The 23,738-nt window shown below is 40.9% G+C and overlaps 1 protein-coding gene across 2 annotated transcripts in view; it reads right to left on the reverse strand.

The window, feature by feature from the left end:
* ppp1r16b (protein phosphatase 1, regulatory subunit 16B) overlaps positions 1 to 23,738 on the reverse strand; it is a 74,901-nt gene that overhangs the window by 35,417 nt on the left and 15,746 nt on the right. For both annotated transcript variants that reach the window (XM_068595234.1, XM_068595235.1), the window contains one exon: positions 14,625 to 15,048. In XM_068595234.1, the coding sequence (XP_068451335.1) occupies positions 14,625 to 14,889 (265 nt within the window). In that variant the 5' untranslated portion in view covers positions 14,890 to 15,048. The remainder of the gene's footprint in view (positions 1 to 14,624; positions 15,049 to 23,738) is intronic.

Raw genomic sequence — 23,738 nt, forward strand, 5'->3', positions numbered from 1 at the left:
AATGACATTGGTTTTAGTAGGACGTGGGGAGAGGAGATCATTGATATAATTAGCATTCCAGTGTGTGTTATAATTATCCTCCACATGATGAGCTGTTAAGAAACTTTAATTGTATGTTACACTGCTTTAACAGATGTAGTTAGACGGCACAGCGCGGAAAGCAATTGGAAGACACGACACACTGTGTGTTGGGATGCAGCAGGTTGTCTCTGGGTCACCGCGAGCAAATTAACGCTGAAATAGAATAAACATAACATGCTCCAGTGAACTCAGCGCTCAATTTGGAAAGATGATGGGAACTCGCTCCAAAAGCGAAGACAAATCCTTCAGGTGACTTTGTGCGCACGCTGACGAATCCTGGATGTCGTCTTGTGGTTCACAAACATCAGCTGCCACTTTGAAGAAACATGAAGAGACAACGCTCCCATCATCGGATTAACTCCAGGTTCATACATCTCATCTCAAGTAATGGAGATTATTATTAGTTTATTTCCATATCACACTGCCAGGGTTCCTTTTAAGCTTTGAGGCAGCGCTGTTAAAGTATATTCAAACTAATTAAGTCAAAGATCACACTGAAAGCATTCACAAATAGCCTTTTTAATAAACTTTACAAAATAAGATCATTCCCCATCTTCTTGATATGAATAAATCATAGATATTGGGCCTCATGCAAAGGCCTTTGTATCTTGACTTAGTTTATTAGTACTGTGGTCTCTTATGCGTGTGCTACATCAAATTCAGCAAACTCCCCTAACTGCCCTATATGTCTCGAGATGTTCCTTAATCGAACAGTACGAGGAAGATCTTTACATGTTTTATAATAATAATAATCGTTTGAGTTTATATAGCGCTTTTCTGAATACTCAAAGACACTTTACATAGGAATTATTCACACAATAATGAGAGGAGCTGACATGCAAGGTGCCACATCAGGGACTATCTAACTGTCATACAACGTAGTCACAGCTACGAGAGCAATTTAGGGTCTTGCTCAAGGACACATCGACGCTGGCTGGCGGGGCAGAGGATCGAACCGCCGATCCTCTGATTGAAGGACGACCCCCTGCTCACCAGTGCGCCACGGTCGCACGTTCTCTGACTTTAGTCCTGCTCTCGGAGATCCATAAAGGAAAAATCTATACTTTTTAACACCATCAGCAGTGGTATTAAGAGCCCAGTTCAAGCCAAGGATTTTGAGAAAATAACTAGTCCTGTTAACACCGTGTCACCTGAGGGTCAAACTGTCATTGAAAAAAAAAGAAGAAATCTATATGAACATGGCTTTAAAAAAGCATTCTGCTATGGCAAGGAGACTGATGACTGCCACGGAAAGGAGTCAAGAAGAAGAAGAAGAAGAAGCAGAAGAAGTCTGCATCAGATGGTGATGGATGAAAGAAAATGTGCCGTAATAGATGATGTTGCACGTTGCTTGTAAGACATCACGATGAAGGATGTTCCCCTGGACAGCGTTTTACATGAAGCTGAATGTGATGAAAGTGAAAAAACATTCATCTGTCAGATGTTCATATCGCTATGGTAGGGCCATAAAATAGCATCAATACCCAATGTTTTTGTTTTTGTGTTTCGTACCCAAGAGAAGATTAAAAATCAAAAATTGCTGAATGTAGCAAGTTCTCCTAAAGCTTTGTTGAGCCTCCACAGATGACGCACATGCTCCAAGCACGCACAAAAGCGCTTATGCTCAACACATTATTCTCTGAAAGGAGGGCGTATGAAAAAAAAGTACTGTGAACAATTAAAAAGACAATGTGTATCGAGCCATAAACGCCATAAACCAACCTCCACAATGCAGAGGACGTAGTCTAATTATATGTCAACTCATATCTAATTTTCATGGATTATTTTGATGGCTTTGTACTAGCCCTGTAAAAAAAAAAAATCTGTTTTGTATTAAAAGCATTATAAAGAAACCAAGATTAATTATCAGGAAAACAATTTGGTTTGGCTGGAGAATATGTACTCAAATCAGAGTGTACACAATATCACTTGAACAAGTTACAAAAATTTACAGGACCTTTGCGCATGACTGCAAAGCCATGATTATGTCTTTTTCTGGTGAACTCACTTCATGCCACCGTGACTTTGGTGACAATAAACTGTGGAGAGACCAGGGATCAAACCATGTACCTTGCGGTTTCAGGACAGCCACTCATCCCCATGAAATGTATGTAAAATATAAATAAAGAGGATCAACATTTACTATTCATTTATTGTAGCAGCTGTCCTGGGAGACACTGAGAATAGGAACCAATCCAGGCTTCATAATGTGTCATATCAGTGCAGAGTCACATCAGGTAGAGAACCAGATGGAAAGAGGCAAAACACATTAAAAAAAACACCCATTTTACCAAACATTTAAATTAAAACGCTTCCCCTCTGTTGCAATCTTCCAAACATGAAGCCAAGCTGCCCTAAAATACCACATTAGCTCTTATAATTGAGTTTAAACAGCTTGTTTCAGCTTTTATATGATATCAAACAGGATCAATAAACTTTCTATCCAATGTATTAACCCAAATGTTTCAAAAGCAGTTCAAGTCTGTACATGTTTATGATCTACAGGAGTAAAAGAAAGGAGTGCCGCATAAAGTTTGGAGACAAGCATCAGTATTGTTTGTCTCAGTAATACTCTGGATTAAGCAACAGTGCTCCATCAATTAGTTCCAGTATGCGTACAAAAGAGTATTAAGATGGCAAGCTTACACCGATTTATAGTGAAATGGAGGGGGAATAAAAAGTAAACAGCCGGCCGGGGAGTAACTGAGATGAAGGGAAGAAAATGTAATGACAAATAAAACAGAGCTCAAACCCAACATGAAGACCTGAGTCACACCGGGTTATGGTCTTGTGAAATATAGGCTTAAAAAAGACTTTAAAAGTATTATTGTGAGTATAGAGGGAGTCAGACGAAATCTCATTAAATGACTCATATGTCAATTGACGCAGTGTTTGGGGTTGAAGACGACAAGTTGTAAAATTAATTTAAATTTTTTTTATGTGGAGATGAAACAAGAGCCCGCTCCTCCTCTCTCCTTAGGGTTAGCTCATTGAGGCTACATTAGCCGCAGCTAGCATAACACACTCAAATCTCTACCTGAACAGTCTGTGGTCAAATTGCATTGTGAGCTATGGCTAACAAAGAAGTAAGCTAAGTAAGAAGAAATACAGATAAAAAAATATATAAATTATAAACATACTACATGAATTCTGATATTTTCTTTTAACTGTCCTTGTGAGTCTTATCATGTTATAAAAGTACAATGCTACATAAATACTCTTGAAGCCATCTTCATATGCAGTTCCTTTACTAAACACTCCGACAGTACTGAAGGAAATTCAGAAACCACAATATATCAATTCGCAATAACTAATTATACTTCTTCTATGTGTCTTGGTGGCAATTTTGAAAATTGTTCCACTGAGGGTATCTGAGGCTTATAAAAAGGTAGGGTTGTATATTTTCAGTCTTGACTGACAAGCCCTCGGGCAGCTGCAGCAGTTGCCATTTGTTCATCCCAGCTCAGCTGCGCTCCACTGCCCCCATTTGGATTTTATAGCTCCAGTATTATCTGACAAAGATGGCAGACAGTTGGGCCGAGGTTATTATTGGTATTTTATCAAATCGGAGTCTAGCATTTAATCTGCTTGCTGTAACGGCATTTAAAAACGTTATCAAATCTATCCATGTCTAGTTTTCAAAATGTATAAGTAACAAAAGCAATACATGTTTTCCCGTCCTCAAATGTCTCAATCAAAACATTTACTTGTTCATTTAATACCATAATTGTCAAATCTCTTTAGCTCCAGGGCAGTTTTTTTTTTTCAGGGTTAATCAAAACATTTTAAAATTCACTCTTCATTAACTTCATGCTCTCAATCCGCAGGTGTTTCTGGAGTTTCATCACATACCATTAAAAAGGTCACTCACTGCAGCTCTCAGGTTTAAGATGATCAATCTTACTGCTGTTAATGAAACACGCTGTCCTGGTTTGGTGAGGTCTAATCCTTGTTGGATAATCCATAATCCTACTGTGGGATTTAGTCTATGGTGGAGGGGGGCTTTTTTTATTCACTATGAGTTGGGGGGTAGGTGGGAAGGTGGAGAGGCACTGGAAGATGTGAGGTAGTTTAGAAAGAGAGGGGGAGCAGTGAGGTGCTGAATAGGCAACCCGGGGATTGGCAGCAGTGGATCAAGTCCGACTGGCACCAGCGGGCGGGGCTTCAAAAACATAAACGCTTTCCCTGTCTGCATAATCTAATTAAGTGAGCTAACTAATGCTTGTTACAATGTCAAATTCACTGTAACTTTTTTCCTGCCATTTAGAAACAAAAAGAAAAGTTCCTGCAGTCCTGTCGATGGAGGCGTCTGCTGCTCGGGTCCATTGTTGCCATTGTATGTCTCATACCATGTATATAAAATGTCTGTCATTTGCATTGCATAACAGCAACAAGTCTTCCAAAAATAAGTGACACAAATATTACATTGACAAGCATTGTGTTTGTCTGTGCCTCCCAAAATGGAAAAAATTATCTCTTTCCGTTAAATTGGTTTAGGCACAAACGTGACTTGTTTATGTTTATGAGTATTGTAGTTTGGGTTAAAATGGTGACGTTGTTATGGTTACAGTGATTCGTCGCTTGCCGTTTTTTGTCTTTAGAGGAGCGTCTCTATAACTCCTTTTTATTACTAGTAATAGTCTTAATAGCATTATTAATTCAACTCGTAGGGACCTTAGAGCCTACCATTTGTTTCAGCACTTTTTTCCACAAGGCAGTTATTTCCAAAAAAGTAAAAGTTATCTACAAAAGATTATTTATTATTCATCGAACACATCTGACACAGTGTATGTTATTTCACCTTGGCTGAAATAAAGAACCCTTTACATCTGTAAATGTGTCAACATGTAGTGCATCTACCCCGTTTTGTTAATCATCTAAAAATCATAACATTAAGCTCTTTCTTTCCCTTTTTTTTTCACACAACGTTCTTAATATCTCTCGACTTTGATTTGAATGACACTATTCACTTCAACCCGTGACCGATTTCCTCGAGGTCGAGTTAGCCCAGCGGCCACATCCCCTATCCCCCACATACTATCCTGTGCAGCAGCAGCAGCAGCAATGATGATGCACAATTTATGTCTTTGCAGCTGAGCAGCTCTGGGCCACGGCTGCCTGGACCTCTCGCCGTCAGCTTCAGTTACCATGGAAATAGGAGTTAACTTGAGAGTCGGGGCTCTCCTAGGATATTTAACTGATGTGGAGACGGGGAGGAGGAGAAGGAGGAGGTCTCAGAAAGCTGGTTGGAAGACTCCCGCTTCAAGTGCAGAACTGTTCACTCGAGACCACAGTGAATAATAACAATAACAATCTGGCTATAAGTGAGCAATTTGAAGAGCAAAAAAGACTAATGCAGCAAAAAGACACGGCCATGAAGAGAAGAAAATGAGGGCTGTACTGAAACTAGAGAACACAAGGAAGCAGGGATAGTCAGTGAAGTGCTGACGTTCAATAAATGACCCTTTGTCGCTGTGTAACAGCTACACAGCAGAGAAACATGTTCAATTAGGAAGCAAAAAGAGCCAAAATCCTGATGACATCACGGCCCAATGCACGGCCCAACGGCTGCGTCCACTGACTGCAGCAACCCCAACCACAATATCACACACATTCGCACTCCACACACTGTTCATACTTCAACCAATCACACTGCTTCCACTTTTGTATTTGTACTTCTTTTTCTTTTTTAAATCCCAAATGATGTTACATGACCGGGATGAGTCAGTTCCGTCTGCTCGGGCACGTGAACCTGCATGGCAGCGGGGAGGAGACAGCAGTGCCAGTGTGTGCCAGGCAGGGCAGCAACACCCGCAGGCAGAGAAAAGGAGTGTTGTTGGACCTGGAGGGTGCCTGAAAACCGCCATAATCACAAAGACAGGCAAGCAAAGATACAAGAATGTCAATATTAACAGCAGCAATGGTGAGGACGGCAGCCTGCTCGATAAAAACAGTTTCTACCATCCACGGACGTCAGGAGAGTAAGACTAGTGCTCTTAATCGCAGAAGCGTTCACAATGACACATTTTATCTGGAGCTCTTAACGTCGTCATTGTCGTGGTCCTGCTCGGAGCAGGAAGTGCCAAATCCCACTTAAGTAATTAACTGCTTGGAAATGTCCAATCAATGGTGATCGCACAAGAGGAACAAGCAAATATGTGAAGAGCCGGCGGTGGAGGAACCTTGATGGAGCCGTAAGTGAAGCGGCTTCATTTTGGCACCAGGAAAAACTCAGAAGTGGTACAAAAACGGTCGCACTCATCTTCAAGCTGATGATGGAATGAATAAAACATCCAGAAAGAGCCATGTGGAGGTTTACAAGGTCTGCAGATTAAACACACTTAATGCTGAATATTTGCTTGATAAATCCAACTGAGATTTGAGTCTCAGATCTCAGTGCCCATCTGAGCTCAAAGCACAGCAAACTGTTTGAAAGTCACTGCTTTGTAAAATCAAACGTTATTACTGAAGTCCTTCGGTCAGTGATCATATGCATGTATCAAGTGGGAGGTATAACTTAGAGCTGCCACTAGATATTATTTTCACTATGGATTAATCTGCATTGTATATTTAAAAGTGAATCAAGTAATTATTCAGTTCATAAAATATCAGAAAACATTGAGCCAATAAGACAAATGCTACAATAGCTTTGTTCAACCAAGTGTCTAAATAAAGCACAAAGATTCAGTTTATTATTTACTTTTTTTTAAAGTCAATAACTCTTTGGCCTTTTTGCTCAAGAAATTACTTAGATGATGAATCAAATATCCAAATTGACGAAGTGAATAATCAACTAATTGTTTCAGCTCCAGTTAAATTGTACATGCCCAAAACAAAAACACAAAAAGTACTTTATAAAAAGTAGATTTTACGGTGGCCCTGAATGCTTAACTGCGACTTAAGAAAACATACAAAAGGATTTTTTTTTTTTAAATTAGGAATTATGCAAAAAAGGTTTCAAGGTTGATACTAAATAACTGCCATATCTCCAAGTCAATCAAATTTATTTTATAGAGCCAAAAATTACAACTCAGAAATTTGCCTCAGAGGGCTTTTCAGTCTGCACACATACAACTTCCTCCGTCACGGGACCTCACATCGAAATGCATCCCTGGAGAATCATCCGGGGGTTCGACCTGTCTTTGTGTGTTTGTGTTGTCTGACCTTGCAGCATTGTTTTCTCAATGCTGCGCATGTGTCGTCTCAAGCTGCAGTGCATTTGGCTCCCAGAGCTACTTTCATTAGCAGACACTTCATTTTTAGAGATCTATGCACACACCCTCCGAGTCCCAACTCGGTGCTCTGCCTTGTTGTGATTTGAGTTAAGACACATGACGCTAGAGAGAGACAGGACAGCTTACACTACAGTTGTCAAAGGTCAGAGGTCACATCAGCTTAGCTGAGCATGTAGGTAAACAACCTCCTGTAACGGATCGCTAGTTATTGCTGAGCAAAAACATCTCTTGCTTTAAACATCAGGGGCTTTTTAAAGACCTCGGGCATAATAGAGGTTGATCACATGTCTGTGTGTCAAGATAGTTTAGAAATAGGTCACGGCTCGTTCACCAAACATATCAAACAACTCTCAGAAGACATTGTAGGCCTCTCGTGGCCCTCATGGCCAAATGTTTTCCAGTATCTGAAGGCATTTGAAAGAAGCTTTAGGTGAACTTTATAGGCTGCTAAATCTGGTGGAAAAGTCCATCCTTTTGTGTCTGCAAGTGAAAACCGTTTGAAGTTTAGCAATTATCTTTGGTGTTGGTCCGACATTATCGTTGCAAACTAACACAGAGCGCAATAACACTGATATTGATGCAAAGCAACCTACATTATTGATGAACTGCACTGTTTGATTTTAATATTTTGACCTTTATTCAGCTCATCTCTCTCGTTAATGGCAGCGGACGCCGGTTTGTTTAATGTGCTGCTCTGTGATGTTACTTTATTTTACATTCCTTTGTTCCTTCACTCCTTCTTGTCTAAAGGGACTTTTATTGAGTGCTTTCAACCAAAAGTTGTAAATGCATCACTCCCAATAAAAACAAGAGAATCTCTTTGGAAAGTAATGAGACATTATGCGGTGTCTCGGTGTGTCGTGGAGCCAGAACAGACAGGAGCAGAAACATTTCATTAACTACTATAGACATTTCTTTGTCTATTAAATGTCACCGCCAGGTTTATTTTGTTTCCACGCCCAGTTTTAATGAAACAGAAAGTTTGTAACATTATTCAACAAGACTAAGAGTCGACAGTCTGATGGCTGCTCGTGAGGCTGTACAGTGTTGCTTTGAGCTAAATGCTAACATACACATGCTATCAGTCTCACGATGGCAACGCCAACATGTTGATGCATACTCACACAACTTTAGGGCAATGTTTGCCACGTTCAACCTGTTGGTTTGGTGTGTTAACACAAGCAAATCAAAATTCAAAAGGAATGTCAGTTTCTTTTTTTCTTTTTTTTTTAAAGTAATTTTAATGTACCTTTTACTACACAATACTTATTTTATAACTTCAGTTACTTTGCCGGATCAGATGGATAAAACTAAACGTAATTAACAGCGATTATGATGCCATTTTCTGGAAATCAATACAACTTTATTGATGCTTGGAGGAATTCACAAACTACAGTCAAAAAAAATAATAAGCTCCATCTTTACCCGTTTCAACTTGAAAACGTTGAACACACTACTGCAACAATAATGATAATCTAATAATGAAATATACATAATTCTGAAATGACCTATCCTGGATGATGAGTACTTCTACTTTTGGTACTTTAAGTATATTGATATTGATATTAACGCTAATACTTTTGTACTTATACTTAAGGAAACACATAAATGCATGTGTTGCACTTGTGAAAGACTCTTTATACACTGTGATTTTGCTACTTTTACTTACTACAAGATTTAAGTACTTCCATTATATACTGTACATTCATTGAGAAAAGGGGTCAAAGGTCACCGATACAAAGGTGTGCTTTTCAATCTCATCATTTCTCACCAAACTCCATGAGAGGAGCTTGTTAAAGGTCAGTGTTATTTTGACAACCAGTTGCATCCGATGTGATGTATTTTTGTTGCACTCATTGTCTTTTCACTCTGCTCCTGTGTGTCCCTTTAATGCTACTCTGTTGCTAACCATATGCCTGAGAGCAGCTAAGCCTATCTCTGTAAGGCCTCGAAGGAGAAGGCCTTACCACTCTAATAAGACAGCAGAAGAAGACAAAAGCTCCTCCGAGACCTAATTTGCACACAAATAACTAGAAAGAGAGGAGGGTGAGGGAAGAAGACACACCAATTTGCAAGTTCTCTTTCCAAGAGGCAATACTCGCTGCTGGAGATATTTTCCTATTCTAAAATCTAGAGTTATGCCTCCTCTGCATTTATATGGTGATGACATGGAAGAAGAAAAAAAGGTGGTGAACCAACAGTGAGCCACAAGGCCAAAAATGGAAAATGTAAAGTGTGGCTTCTCAAACATCGAGGTCCAAGTCATGATTTTTGGTGTGGAATAACTGGTAATTAGCAAGCTGGGTGTTGCCACGCGAGTTGGTGAATAAATAGAGTCCAGAGGTAGAAAACACACTGCGCTTTGAAAACACAGAGGGAGTATATGCAGGGCTAAAACACATTATCACATCGTCACACCAGACTTCTAGTAAAAACAATCTCAACCATAAAGGAGGTTTGTGAAGTTTAACAAACTGATTTTAGGTTGTTTTTGCACAGATGACTTTGTATTTTACACTTTTGACATTACATTTGTAATCATTTGTAATAATTTAGGTTGAACTGACAACAGAAACAAATCAGAATCAGAATAATTTATTGCATAATCATGAATAGTATGATTATAAGAAATGCCAGCTAAGAGCTGCAGCAAAGAAATAAGTTAAATTAAGTAAAGTAAAACAAGATGAAAACAAAAATATATGATTCAGCCCCTTAGCAGGGGTCTGTTTATTATCTTCATTCTGTGGACACCTGATGTGCTTCATCCCTTGGATTGGTTGTTCATAATTTGTGCATATTAAACAATGTTCCTGCTGTAACTTGTTAGATAAAATGCTTGATGAAAACATCAAATATCAACTTGAAGTTTGACAGTGTGCTGCACTTTTGCTTTTACAAGAAATTACATTAAATACAGTCTGAATACTATAAAATTAAGATAGAAAATGTTTTATATTTTATAACTAGGGAAACTCAACATGAAAAGAGAAGCACACAAGTTAACAAATACATTGCCTTGAAAGGGAACATTGCATATTAAGCTGTGAAGCTGTTGAGGTGGCAAGTCATTCAGAAGTGCTTCTCCGGTGATCAATCTGGAGTAGCTGAGTGTTCGGTGTCTTACTCAAGGACACTTTAAAAAGCAGGTAGAATATCTGAAGCATGTTTTCATCCATGTTACTTTTCCTCCACTTTCAGTCAGATAAAGGTCTCCAAATGTTGACATTAACTTCACCTAATGCCTTGCCTTGAATATACTGAGCAGCTTGGCAAGTCAATCTGGGTATGAAAGCCAATTGCCATTAACGTGAATGGAACTGTTAGGTTTCTCAACGGTTATTTCATGTGACGTGCATGTAACGTTTGTCAAGTTTGACCTTTTTGCACACTACAGGTTTTTTTTTTTTTACCCCACAGGGTCTGAACTCTTCATTGACATCAGAGTTGTTTGACAACTGCATCGGATAGCACAGCAGTGCTAAAAAGGAACGTCAGGTGTGTGTGTGTGTGTGTGTGTGTGTGTGTGTGTGTGTGTGTGTGTGTGTGTGTGTGTGTGTGTGTGTGTGTGTGTGCGCGCGTGTAATGACTGTCCTTTCTGACCCTCATTGCTGCTTCTCTGCAGGATAGCTACTCTCTGGGGAGAAGAAAATCTATCAGTCTCAATGGTCAGGAAGCTGCACAGAGAGACACGAAGGTTCTCCGCAATAACTCACAGCCATCAACCCTCATCACAGTGATGGGGCAGAGGGTTCAGGATGGTGGCAGCCGGAGGGCAGAGAAATGGACACAGAATCAGGATGCATCTCTTTCCATCCAATCCTCTCCCAGTTACTGTTTCCTCCTTTGTATTCTTCCTCGGATCAAAGCCTCTTCAATGCGTCTCCAAGCTAGCAGCACACATACAGACCCTTCTCTATGAAAACACACACACACTGAAAAGTCCATAGAATAATCACATATTCTCCCTCTCACGACAACACATCTTCAGCCCGAGTACACACATTGCGTCCTCTGCTCCTTTGCTATATCTGCATCTCCTCACGGCCCACTGAGCCTGCTGCCACAGCCTCCAGTGAAGATGTTGTAATGACAGAGACGTTGTAGCTCGACACACATTCGAAAATGTGCACGCAAACGAACACACACACTTAAAACACACGCATATAAATATACGCATTCACAAATCCTAGTTTTAGTAACAGCAATGGCTGCTCCTGAGACAGTAGAGCATACAAAGTACAACAAAATACTCCATCTACAAAACATGCATGCACGATGAACACGCACACATTTCTCAGTGTGTGCTCGCACACAAGCCCTCCAGTCAACACAGCGATGCTCTGACTGCAACCACGCAGACGAGAGAGCAGTGAAAGAATCACAAGAAACATCTCACTCGATCCAACCAATCTGGGATTAAGCAGGAGTCAGTCCAGCCAATCCAACCTCTCATTTTATTAAGTCTGAGGCAGCCTCAGGTCAAAGTCAATCTCAGTCTCTCTGTGTTGTGGATTTTACCTCTCTCTATCTTCCTTTCGCTTTCATGAAAAAGAAGTGACTTTTATTCCTTTGAAAAACACATCTGTAAGCTTCCACTGCTCATGCCAGCTTTGCTAGTCGCTATTGTTGAGAATTAGGGTTCGAAATAACGTGTAATTTATGAAAATCAATCTGAATGCGAATGTCAGTGCTGATGTCCTGTATTCCTAAGATGCTACAACTCATTTCCACCACGATACACATTCCCAATTTCCGTGTCTGCCTTTACATAACCCTCTTTGAAATGACTGCACAAGAGAACAAATGACACTGTCACATAATATTTTTTTTTGCAGAGGAAGCCCAGAGCCTGTGAGCAGTGTGCATTGAGCAGCATGCAGTCACGATGCTTGATCGAGCATCCGGCGACCAGAGGGAATGAGAGCGGAGATTATCAGGCTCCAGAGCTAGCCAGCTGCCACTGGAGCTGTGTGGGCAACACTACAACCTGTCCCTTGCTTTTTATCTCTCTGCCTCTTTCATGGTCACCCTCATTAAGCAGCACTGTCGGCAAACATTTCTTCGCCCATGGCACTGTCAGCAGTACAGAGAACTGACAAGGCTTCTGCGAGCCAGTTATCAGCGCTTCTCAAACTAAAGCAAAGAAAGCTACTCACAGTGTGTCCGATGCTGCACACTGACTGGTGAGTTCACTCAGAAAATCACATCAAATGTGAACACAGTCGTGCTGAAAACTAACAACTTATTTATTTACGTCACAGACTAAAATTATGTTGCGTACATGTTGGAATATATATACAGCAACTAAAAAGTAGGCAGAGTCTCAAGTCATGCTTATAATGATGCTAACATGTAGGAGGTATAACATTTAGCATGTTAACCATCTTAGTTGAACAATCTTGCATACTAAGATTCAGTTTGTAGCACTAAACATCGTGAGGTTGAGGTAAAAAAAACAAAAGTTCTGGACAAATTTTAATGATGGTGCAAGAAAAAAACTCAGGATCAACCAAGTTATTACAATTTGTTTTGAGGGGGAAAGAAATGTCAAAGTTCATGATAATTCATCCATTAGTTTTTGAAATATTTTAGTCGATGAAAAGCCAGGCTAGCCAAAATCATTAGGATTCATCCTCTGGGGAACATGAATGTCTCTACAAAATGTCATGGAAATGTTAATATATACAAGTCTGTATACGACTATAACTATAAAGCAAGTTTACTGCACAATGTTGGATTAATGCACATCCACAGAAGCAGTCTAGTGGTATAACCATCTATTCATTATTCATTCAGCTGTTTCAGTATGCGAAACCCTGCCCTCACATTAAAATGTAATGTCTTATATCATTTGGCCGGACAAACACCAGTCGAGGTACTCTTAAATCATGCTAATTATTTTAATTTTAGTCGGAAAATATGGACACTCGAGGAGCAGAGTGGCATACAAAATGTGTAAAAATAAAGCTCTAATAGGGACAACCTATTGCTTCCTGTGTTGTGACAGTCTGCCCTCTCCTTACTGGAAAAATGGCACACAAAAGCTTTCATTTGCACAATTCCCTAATGACTTAATGCTTTGACCACATTTAAATCTGACCTCGAATACATAATATATATTTCGGATGATTCCTGGAAGTACATATTTCCTTAGAACTGACGGTACATGAGTAGATGTTGCATGTTCCCGGCCACCTTGTGCAGTTTCTCAAACTAAAGAATCACATGAACACCAACACCAACTCAGCAAAGCAGCATACGACAAAAAAATCCCTTTTAAAGCTATTCAAACTGTTTGCAAAACCTCTCTAACACCACCTCTCTCCGTGTCTAATGAGACAGCACCAGCAGAATTAGCAACAACAGCAACATAGAAAGAGCTTCTTCTCTTTTTTTTTTTTTACCCAAAACGGTGATATCCTATTAGCGCCTGCTGGTTTTCATCAGATCTTTATTTAGGGACCACATGATAAAACTCCAGCCGAAGCCTCTACGTGTGCATGTACACACACACTGTACGTGTATACGCAGTGCAGGGCTGCGTCCGCTCTGTGAGGATTCATGTACATCAGCCTTTTCCCATATCTGTAATTACAGCTTGCACAAGCAAATAATGTACAGTAGTACAGCCATTAGCTGTATTGGTTATGATACAAAAAAAGAGCTCAATCTAATTTAGAGTTAAAGGGAAGTTAAATTAGATGTTGTATCGGAATGATAAGGAGCCTGTTATCATTCCTGCATCACTGGCTCACTGTTAGCACTGCCACAGTACCATTTGTGCTGGAGGAAAACAATTAATATCTCCAAATAGGGGGGCACCATCCGTATGAATTTTAATTAAAAAGACTGGCAGAGTTTCATCTCAGTGTGACAACTACATTATTTCACAATGAGAAAACAGTCTCCTAGCAGAACAAATTCAACTCCAACGGAGTGACTTCCACTGGCAGTTTAAGTGGGCAGGCGCATCTAATCGTTTTCCTGACCTTGGCATTCTCATATCCAGCTGAAGTAGTGAGGTGAGGCTGAAATTAGAGTAATTATTCAAATGTGGCATCACTGAGCTCTGTGCTGGGTTTGACTCCGAGCATTTAAACGAAAACCCAGGCACATATTTTCAGTGTGTTGCCTCGTTACAATGACAATAAATCCACGCCGGTTAAAATGTTGCGTGTCCATCGATGACATGTTAAGAGCCTCTGTGTAATTTATCCTTTTCACTTAACCGAGTACATTTCCCCACAAATCCACACTTCTATTTTCTAATTTGTACACATCATGAATCGTCTTCGCTGCCCTTACCTTCATCTGGATCATTCCTGGCCGATGCCTCCAGAAGAGCCACGCTGGCGGCAAACGACACGTGCCTCTTGGACTCCTGCTGGAAGTTGCTGGCGTTGCGTCCCTTCTTGTCAGCCTTTCGCTTCTTGCTTTGCATCTCCTTCTCGTAAACGGCCCATCTCTTCAGCTGCTGGGTGCGCCGCTTCTGGGCCGCCCGCAGCCTCTCCAGACTGGGCACTTTGTCGAGCTGCTGCAGCTCCTGGATCAGCTCCAGATGGTTGGCCATGGCGCCGGGGCGGAGGGACGGCAGTGGAGGATGTTATGGTGGAGGGGTGAAGTTGGGGGAGAAAGTCTGATTCTAGCTAGGGCTGCACCTTGGGCCGTGGCATCCTCCCATCATCATCATCAGCATCGTCATCATCATCCTTCAGCAGCAGTAAACGTCCTGAGTGAGGAGACAGGGAGAGACATGAACATTGTTCGTAAGGATATCAGCCACAAACTTTAACTACGTGGTAGTGTAATGAATACATGCGCAAATAAAAGGTGGAAGTAGTTTGACGCAGCGCTACACTTCCAGTAAATTCTTTGATGGATACGCTGACAATCGAAAGTGAGCATTGGTCTGATGCGCCACCGCAAAGTGCACGGAGATGCATTTTGGTGTCATAATTAAAGTGCCGTAAGTACCAAGCAACCAAGCGCTAAAAAGCTGTTTCCTTGTCTCGCGTTTCCATTCCCTGTCAAGTGTAAATAAAATCAGATGCATGTTCTACCAAACACTCTGTGGTTCGCATCAAAGTGAAAAGCAGTGTCATTCTCATAATTGCTCCATTTTCTTCCTTTTTTTGACACACACATTCGATCCAGATGATGCCTTAAAGGTTCAGAAAAGGGGACAAATGTACCTCTATGAGAAAAGAGGTCAATTTCTCTATTGGTATCGAAATGACTGATATGAAATATGGCGGAAATGATGAGCATGGGTTGCAGTCTCAATTTTCCATTAGCTTTGTGAGCCATTGTAGACATCGCTACCATCCTCCATCAAGGTTAACCACTTCCTGAAAGCTACAAGTAGACGCCAGTATGATGAAAAACTGATTAAAAAAATAAGAGAGAAAAAAAAAACTATGAGGGTGATGAGCTGAAGTGGGGATTCACCCTGATGTGGCCTTGCTGCCTGTTAACATGAACACAAAGTGTCTTGTTTTCCTCTGTGACCGTTACAAGTTATGCTGCCAGTAAAACAACAAAACACAGCTTTAGATTTGTGTTGTTTATTTTAGATACTGAGAAAGCAACACACTGTACATATCTTTACAAATTATCGTCTCGATTGGAAAGGAATCGACATAATGGGTCAAAAGCAGAATCATGCACATTTTAAAAAAAAAAAAAACATTAACGTAGTGTCGATAAATAGAGTAAATACAGACTAAAAGTAGAACATCTACAGCGATTTAGTGTATTCAGATCAGTTGAATGAAAAAAAAGCCGTTATAAACCCTCTCCTGATAAAACACCAGCCAAAACAAATCCACACACCAAAACAAATTACACTTTCTATGATTTACGTAGAGTTAAAAACAAAATGAACATGCATTATTCATCAAATGTGTTCGTACTTACTATTTTACCAGTGCTGATACATATTTCCTCATGTCTCACTCATGAATCCAGCAGCATAAAATACTCCACAATGCAATGTGCCACTACATCTTGTCAGCTCGCCACCGACCGCATACTACATGAACGTTGCCGCTCTACCCAACTGCTTCATAACTGCTAAAAACATGGACAGGAAACAGACAGTATAATCACTTCCTACAGAAGCATAATGTTCAGTCCTGTGTGTGTGTGTGTGTGTGTGTGTGTGTGTGTGTGTGTGTGTGTGTGTGTGTGTGTGTGTGTGTGTGTGTGTGTGTGTGTGTGTCTGTAGAGGTTAAATGACTCAAAAAATACATCCCAACAGAAATGAAAGTCAAAGGCCATTGTAAGACTTCTACATGCATTAAACTGCAAAAGCTTCCTCTTTAACAGATTTTGACAAATGACACGTGGAAATCAAGATTCTGAGAGTTTGCGCAGGAAGTGCAAATGTCTTTAACACAGGAAACTGGTTTACTGCAAATTATTCGTTAATATCCAAAGGGCGATCACAAAAGGGAAGCATTTCAAACCGAAAGCTGTCTCATCTCATCGATGGAGTTATCTTGTCTTGGTATTTGCTGACATGATGCAATAATCTCAATAAAATGTGTTCATGTGGAGTGTAAATTACAGTCTACACTTTGGGGGGAAACATGCAGGAAGAAAAGATATCAAATGTATGAAAAGTTCAGATTTATAACGATTATTATAGCGCTACACTACAAAAAACATTTATCAACACAACATTGTGCATTTTGTAGAGCGGTAGTGCTTTAATGTTACGTCCAAAGTAAACAACACACCGTTTTGAGGTTGCGGTAAAGGTATCAATATGTATGGTCATCATACCTAACAGGTAATAATTATTCTCAAACCGCTGCTACAATGATGTCATCAACTCAGCTCATACATATTCTGTCATCTGCTCCTGACACAGCATCCTACTGATAGAGGCACATCTATTCAAGCAATGCCATGAACCAGACTCGTCGTAAGTGGGTGCCAGGGCTTAAACAGGAGACGCACCATGCTGGGTCAACAGCAGACTGCCTGGATGAAGAGGAAGCAAAGCCACAGACAGCTCATGCGTTTCCTTTTCGAAACAAACTGCAACCCTAATTGCTTTGCTCACATTACAGTTTGAAAAACATTTGCTCCGCTGGAAAGTTTTCACTGCCTTATTATATATGTGGAGGTTCACTCAGTTGGACCGCCGCCAAAAAGTCAGCCGGCCCTCTCCAGTCTATCGGAGCCGAGTTCAGTGAAGGAGCTGATGAAATAATAAATACTCCACACAACACACACACACACACACACACACACACCTGTGTATGTATCGGTGTTGCAACGGTACAATCTGAGGTGTCTTTTATACACCGTGCCTTATTTTGTTCATTACGATCCCCTAAATACAGCTATATATGTTGCACAGCAGATTTTGAGGAAAAAGTCAGTAAAACCTTTTAACGGCAAACTCGCAAACTCACCAACTCTCTTTCTCGCTCTCTCTCTCTCTCACTCGGTGAGATGTGAGTGCAGCGGGCAAAGTGAATTAACTTCAGACAGGATGTGTGACAAACCAGGAACATCCAGTGTTTTCTTTAGCCGTCTTTGATGGTTAGTGGCATTAGTGCCTGGAATATGAAAACCCAGGAGCCACTGGTGATCATATCAGGGGAATTAGAGCAGCGGTAATGATATTACTCATACACATACACACGCATTTGCACGCACGCTCGCACGCAGTGACAGAAAAGGCAGCAAGTGACGAAAACAGACCCAGACAAACTGATAACTTCTGCATTAATCGGCGACTGTCGGCAATTATTTGTGGCTGTATGTACAGCACTCTGAATGTCCTGGTTTAGGAATAAACCTGTCTTACACATACCTCTCACGGCACTGGATTCATGTAAAATGTATCACACAGCAGATCATGAGCAAAGGCATAATGTTCAATGTAAAATATCAGATGTTTTAGAATCCTACTTTTATCCCGGACTTGTATCACTATCAGTTTGATTTATTCACGTAAGATTCACTCTGACTGTCTTCTGACTGTCGTAATCCTGATGAAAGAGTCTCCAAGTTGACAACGATGTTGATAAGATTGTCTGTGTGTTACTGAGTGTTAACAGTAATGAAGTTAACAAGAAGAACAAGTGGCACAAATGTTCTGATGCTTTATTTAACAACTAACTAATATATAATGAAACAATAGCTAGTTGCAGCTAAAGATGTCACTATGTCTTTAGGAATGATTTCAATGAACTACATTAGATTTCATTTGAGCCTCGGCAGTGATAATGTCGTCACGTATGCAGCAGTATGAGTCCATTATTTCTGACCAACTACTACCAAATACCAATCTCTGGGTGGAGAAGATGCTACCAGACAAGCATGAATCTTTCCACGAATACCACAGATTTTTAGATGAGCATTTTCCGACCCGCTCTGAAACACCCGGATGCCCCAAAACCACATGAGTGAAAAGGACGACGAGTTGCGTGAACAAGCGCGCAGCGGTTTCACTGCTCATCGCTTGTCGTGCCAGCTTAACCTTTTCTCACGCATTATTCTGTCGGGGGCCCTATGCAGAGAAGTTTCCATTTGACATACAGACTGACGTCTCTCTCACGGGTCGCGACATTTAAGAGCCCCTCGTGCTGATTTGTAGTCTTGCTTCTATAAAATCGACAACAGGTGAATGAGAAAATGACATCAGCAGAGCCTTGGGCTCTTTCTAAACAGCAGCAGATAGACGAGAACAAATCGTTTGTTGCCCCGCCGGGAGATTGACTTGCACATTAAGAACTTCAGCAGTGCATGAAAAACAGACAATGCAAACACGAGCAGGAGGCAAAGACAAACCGTTTGAAGATATGTAAAACTCAGGGAGCTGTGGGCAACGGTTAAGCCCTCTGGTGATATCACAGCCGGTCCCCGGGGCCAAGCAGCAAATCACAGATTGACCTCAATCGGCTCCCAGGCAGCAGATAAGAATGTGACACTGCACTCACACTTACTTTTTACGTTTCTGTGAGAAAAGCACGGTTGAATATCATTCATGAAGAATGGCAGACAATGCACGCCGAGCAGCAGCACAATAGTTATGCTCAACAACAGAAGTGGCAATTACGAATAATCCTTCCAGTTCTGTCTGTGTTTTCATTCGGGGTGTTGTTTTCATATATGTCCGGCTGCCTACGCATCACAAAAGCTCCCACTTTGTTGTGATTACAAGATCACAAAAATGCAAACCACACCACTCACAGTCCTGAAATAAATAAAAGTGGTCTGGACTTTAGAAAATGCTTTCTTTGCTTTCTTTCTGGGGCAGATTTCTCATTTTTCTTTCAGACTCAACTATAATTTACTTTGTTGAAAAAATAAATAAACGGTATCTGCAGCTGATCTGTGAGAGCAGAACATTAATAATAAAAAAAAGTAGATTGTGAAAGCAATAAAAAGACATTACTTGAAGAAAAAAAAATCCCCATTGTTCAAGTGAAACATCTCAACAGTGAATTAACACAAGCGAGGAGCTTTGAGCACTGAATCTCACTGGACTGACTGCGAGACAAGCTGGAGAAAAGGAAGTAGTCTGAACATTTCGCCTGTCGAGGCCGCCTGACGGTTCAGTACAAAGCCTCTGTCACTGAGCATGCAGGTCCATTATCTCCTTTTCATCGCCGACAACTACAACGCAGCTGTGTGTGTTCATGAGTTTCCCAAGTCCTCTCAAGGACACAAACCAAAACTCTAAATTATGGATGTTTTTAAGAGGCCTCATTTGATAAAAGAAGCTGTTTAAAAAGAAGAGGTACATATTTTTTAAATGAAATTGGGTAAAAAAAATTTAAAAAAGAATAAAAAGGATATTAATCAAATAATGAAGGCCCAAAAAGAATAGCATCACAATAGTCTGTGTGGGTGAGTGTGTGTGTGTGTGTGTGTGTCCAGTAGCGCTGACATCAGCTTTAATTCACTAATATCTTTACAAACCAGCTGTATTGAGGTCATTCTGGCCGCTCCATCATCATTATGAAGGTGATTTGGCAATACACGTACTGTATAGTTAATGGCAGGCAGGAACCTCGTATTAATATTAACTCTCCTGCTACAATATTTGATATTTAGGATACCTTCAACTCTACTCTTCCGGCCTCCTCATGCTGTATATGTGCATGTTTGTCAGCAGCGTGGAGAAATACATATTGAATGCGACAAAATAAAAACTCAACTGAATACAGTTTGCTCAGCAGACGTTTGAGAGCAGTAAAGGGTCCTTTATACTCGGGTTTTACGCAGAGACCCGCAAAGGCCCCTTGCGTCAGCCCTCTTGCGTGCGTCGCCCAAAATGTCTGACTAACCGACAAAGCTACTCAAGCCGTTCGCAGCCCGCAAGACTGTGATTGGCCTGCTAACCACGTCCTTTCTGAGTCTCGCATTTCCGGTTTTATAGCACAATACCGCTATTTTTAAAAGCCACAGCAGAAACACGAACAATGGATCCCGTTGAAGAACATTTGGCTGAAGACATCCGCAAATAGTTGTAGTTGCAAGAGCGTATATCGTCCTTAACATGTTAACTAACAAGCTGGCAGATGTGTCTCCATAGCTGCTCTTCAGACATGGAATATAAAACGATTGCATCCATCTGTTATTTTTATGTTAATGTTCTTTAAAGCTAAATTCATGTAATCAACTCCCTGCTGTGGAAGACTACTCGCACTGTGAAAAGCAGGGAATCAGGTTACAGTTTGATTATTTGACCGACTTCTTCCCAAAAGCAACTTCAGTTGCACACTGTCGTGGTATCAAACCAAACTTGTTGTTCTCACCAGGAACCGAAGGTGTCGCTCTGGTTCAATCAACCCGGATTGAAATCTTGAAAACAAATGACTCAGCAGCTCAGTCACTAAAAAAAATGTGAAACGTAAAAAAAAAAGTATTTAAAACTAAGAAAAGTCGAACAAAATGCCCACTCAACTGGCAACCCATGCCGGAGCTAACGGTCGGTTGTATCTGTATTTACAAGGCTGCTCGTCCTGCAGGAGTAAGAAAACCTCTCCGCCGTCCAAATACACTGCAGTCATTTTGTGTTTGGTTCATGAAGAGTTTCACAAGTCAACAGAAAGTGAATTCCCATGAGGGCAATTTAAGGGAAGCAGTCATAACTATGCATTTCTTCGAATATGCATTTGAATCCATTTGCATGTTTAAGCTGAAGTCGGTCACTTGTGTTTCATGTTTTAGTCGGAGTGTCAAGAGAATCTTTGTCTTCAAGCAGACTCTTTTAGAGAGAGACTACATTAAAACTAATTAACTTAAAAGCTCAAAATGAGGCCCGGTGGTTAAACACCAAAAGGCTCTGAAATCTCAACCCGTACCACCTCTACCGCCTCTCGCCACCTTCTTCTAGACGATTTAAAAGGAGACCGTTTCAACGTTAGTCCTTTTGTCTCATGTATTTGAAGAAAGCAGAATATGAAAGGAAAAATTCAAATTTGAATTCTGTCTAAATTGGTGTCACCTGACTACAAAAACTGAATGAAAGTCAAAAGAAATTCAAGTGAAAAGTTATATAATCCTAGAGAGGTGCCAGTTCCAGTTGCACCTCTCTATTCAGTAGCTGGCAGGATACTTCAAATGAAAACCATATTATTTTTAAAGACGTTCTATTCCCTCACTTTTCAGCCCATTATGAATGCCTTAAGTCTTTAAAAACACCCCTATAGCCCATTACAGACACACTTGTCTTACAATAATGGCATTCTTCTTCATGTGCCGAACAGATCTGACAGCCAATTACTTCACCTGTTTTACTTACGACTGCAACAAAGACGAGGACAAAGAGGTGCAAAGCTTCACGGCTGTACTCTCAGCTTTAATGGACAATTATAGGAGCGAGTTGCCAAAATAAGAAAGACTCCACCCACTGAGGCTGACCCCGTCAATCAGCAAGAAGAGGAAGAAGGAGAGAAGCCGAGCACTGAAGCAGAAAATAGTGAATGTGTTTGTGAAAGTACAGCCGGGTTCACCGGCTGCACAAGAACACAGTCTCCTCCTCGCAGATCTTCTTCTGCTGTTATGAGGATACGAGCTCTTATCAGTCGCCGTCTGGCACGAGCAGACGCAAAGACAAAGACACACAATCAGGCCGAAGGAGAAAAACACATCTGTGTCAAGAGGACGTCGACGGTAAAACTGAAATTCAGTTCACAACTGACTAAAACAGAGAAAAGCTGAAAATATAGTTCCCAAAACATGTCCGGTGTTTTTAACCAGCAGAGTGACTAACGGTTTATCTAATTAGTTGCCAAATTGATGCATTTTCTATGGATTGACCAACTGATTTATTGCCGAATGGTTTCGGTCGAATACACAAGAACATGACACACAAACGAACATGACACGCGGGCGAACATTGCGTCGCCAATGTCGGTACCCGCGCATGACATTTAGCAGCGAGGAGGCGTGTGCTGTGTCAGGACGCTCCGCGCGGAGACACAGTGGCGGCACTGTCGCACACAATGGGCCAGTGTGTGCGATTGTGTGTGAGTATCTGCATTTTATCTGCATGTGTGTGTATTCATGCAAGCTGTACAAACCCCTCTATGTCATGAGAAAGTGTGTGTACAGGGTGTTCGCATGCCTGCCTGCCCGCTTGCGAAACTGTGGCCTCAGCAGAAAGACGTAAAGCGGCGTCCCTCACCCTCTGCCCCGGCTCGCCCCCCAGAGCCTCAGACAATTCACCATTAATTTGTTTTTATTAATGGGAGATTCATTATAGGCTCCATTGTGAAATACAAGATTTAGTGCTGCGAGACTGTGCAAAGCTTCTCTACGCTGACTTCTGGACGGGATTATTTTGTTAAGACATTTGCAATGAAAGAACTCGATCCAATTTCATGTTTTAAATGAGCAACGACATCTTCTCATTTCATGAATTAGCTGAACCATGAAAGGCTTTTGCACAATGACAGCCTGTTCCGAGTTCAAAATTGAGCCTCACCAAAGTGTTAAGGTCATCAGAGACTAAAACAAATCCATAACATCAGACCAAGCAGTAATTTTCATCATGCTGTTGCCGTCATTGGTGAAAACGACAGCCTCAGCTGACATACTAGACTCTAAGAGAAATCAATGCATAGCTCCCTCTTTGCATACCAGAACAGGTGGGACAATGTGGAGCATTGTTCACATGCTAATAGGTGCTTACAGCACACATACGTTATAATGCGTTATCCTGATCTGGTCATTTTCCAAGCCAGTGACTTTTGTTTTTACATGTGATTGATTATTGAGTTTTATGATTTGGGCGATGTATCTAAAATGACAAATACTGCCTTTTATTTAACCAATAATTCTGGTTCATGCCATGATTTCATATATTATTAAGATCTATAAACATACTAACAGGCCAAGAAACATGTTCAGATGATCAGGTGACAGTTTCTAAACGATCCAAAGGTTTAG

Source organism: Clinocottus analis, unplaced genomic scaffold, assembly GCF_023055335.1.
Source record: "Clinocottus analis isolate CAN_PGR_092001 unplaced genomic scaffold, fCliAna1.0.p SCAF_3, whole genome shotgun sequence".
Lineage (NCBI taxonomy): Eukaryota > Metazoa > Chordata > Actinopteri > Perciformes > Cottidae > Clinocottus > Clinocottus analis.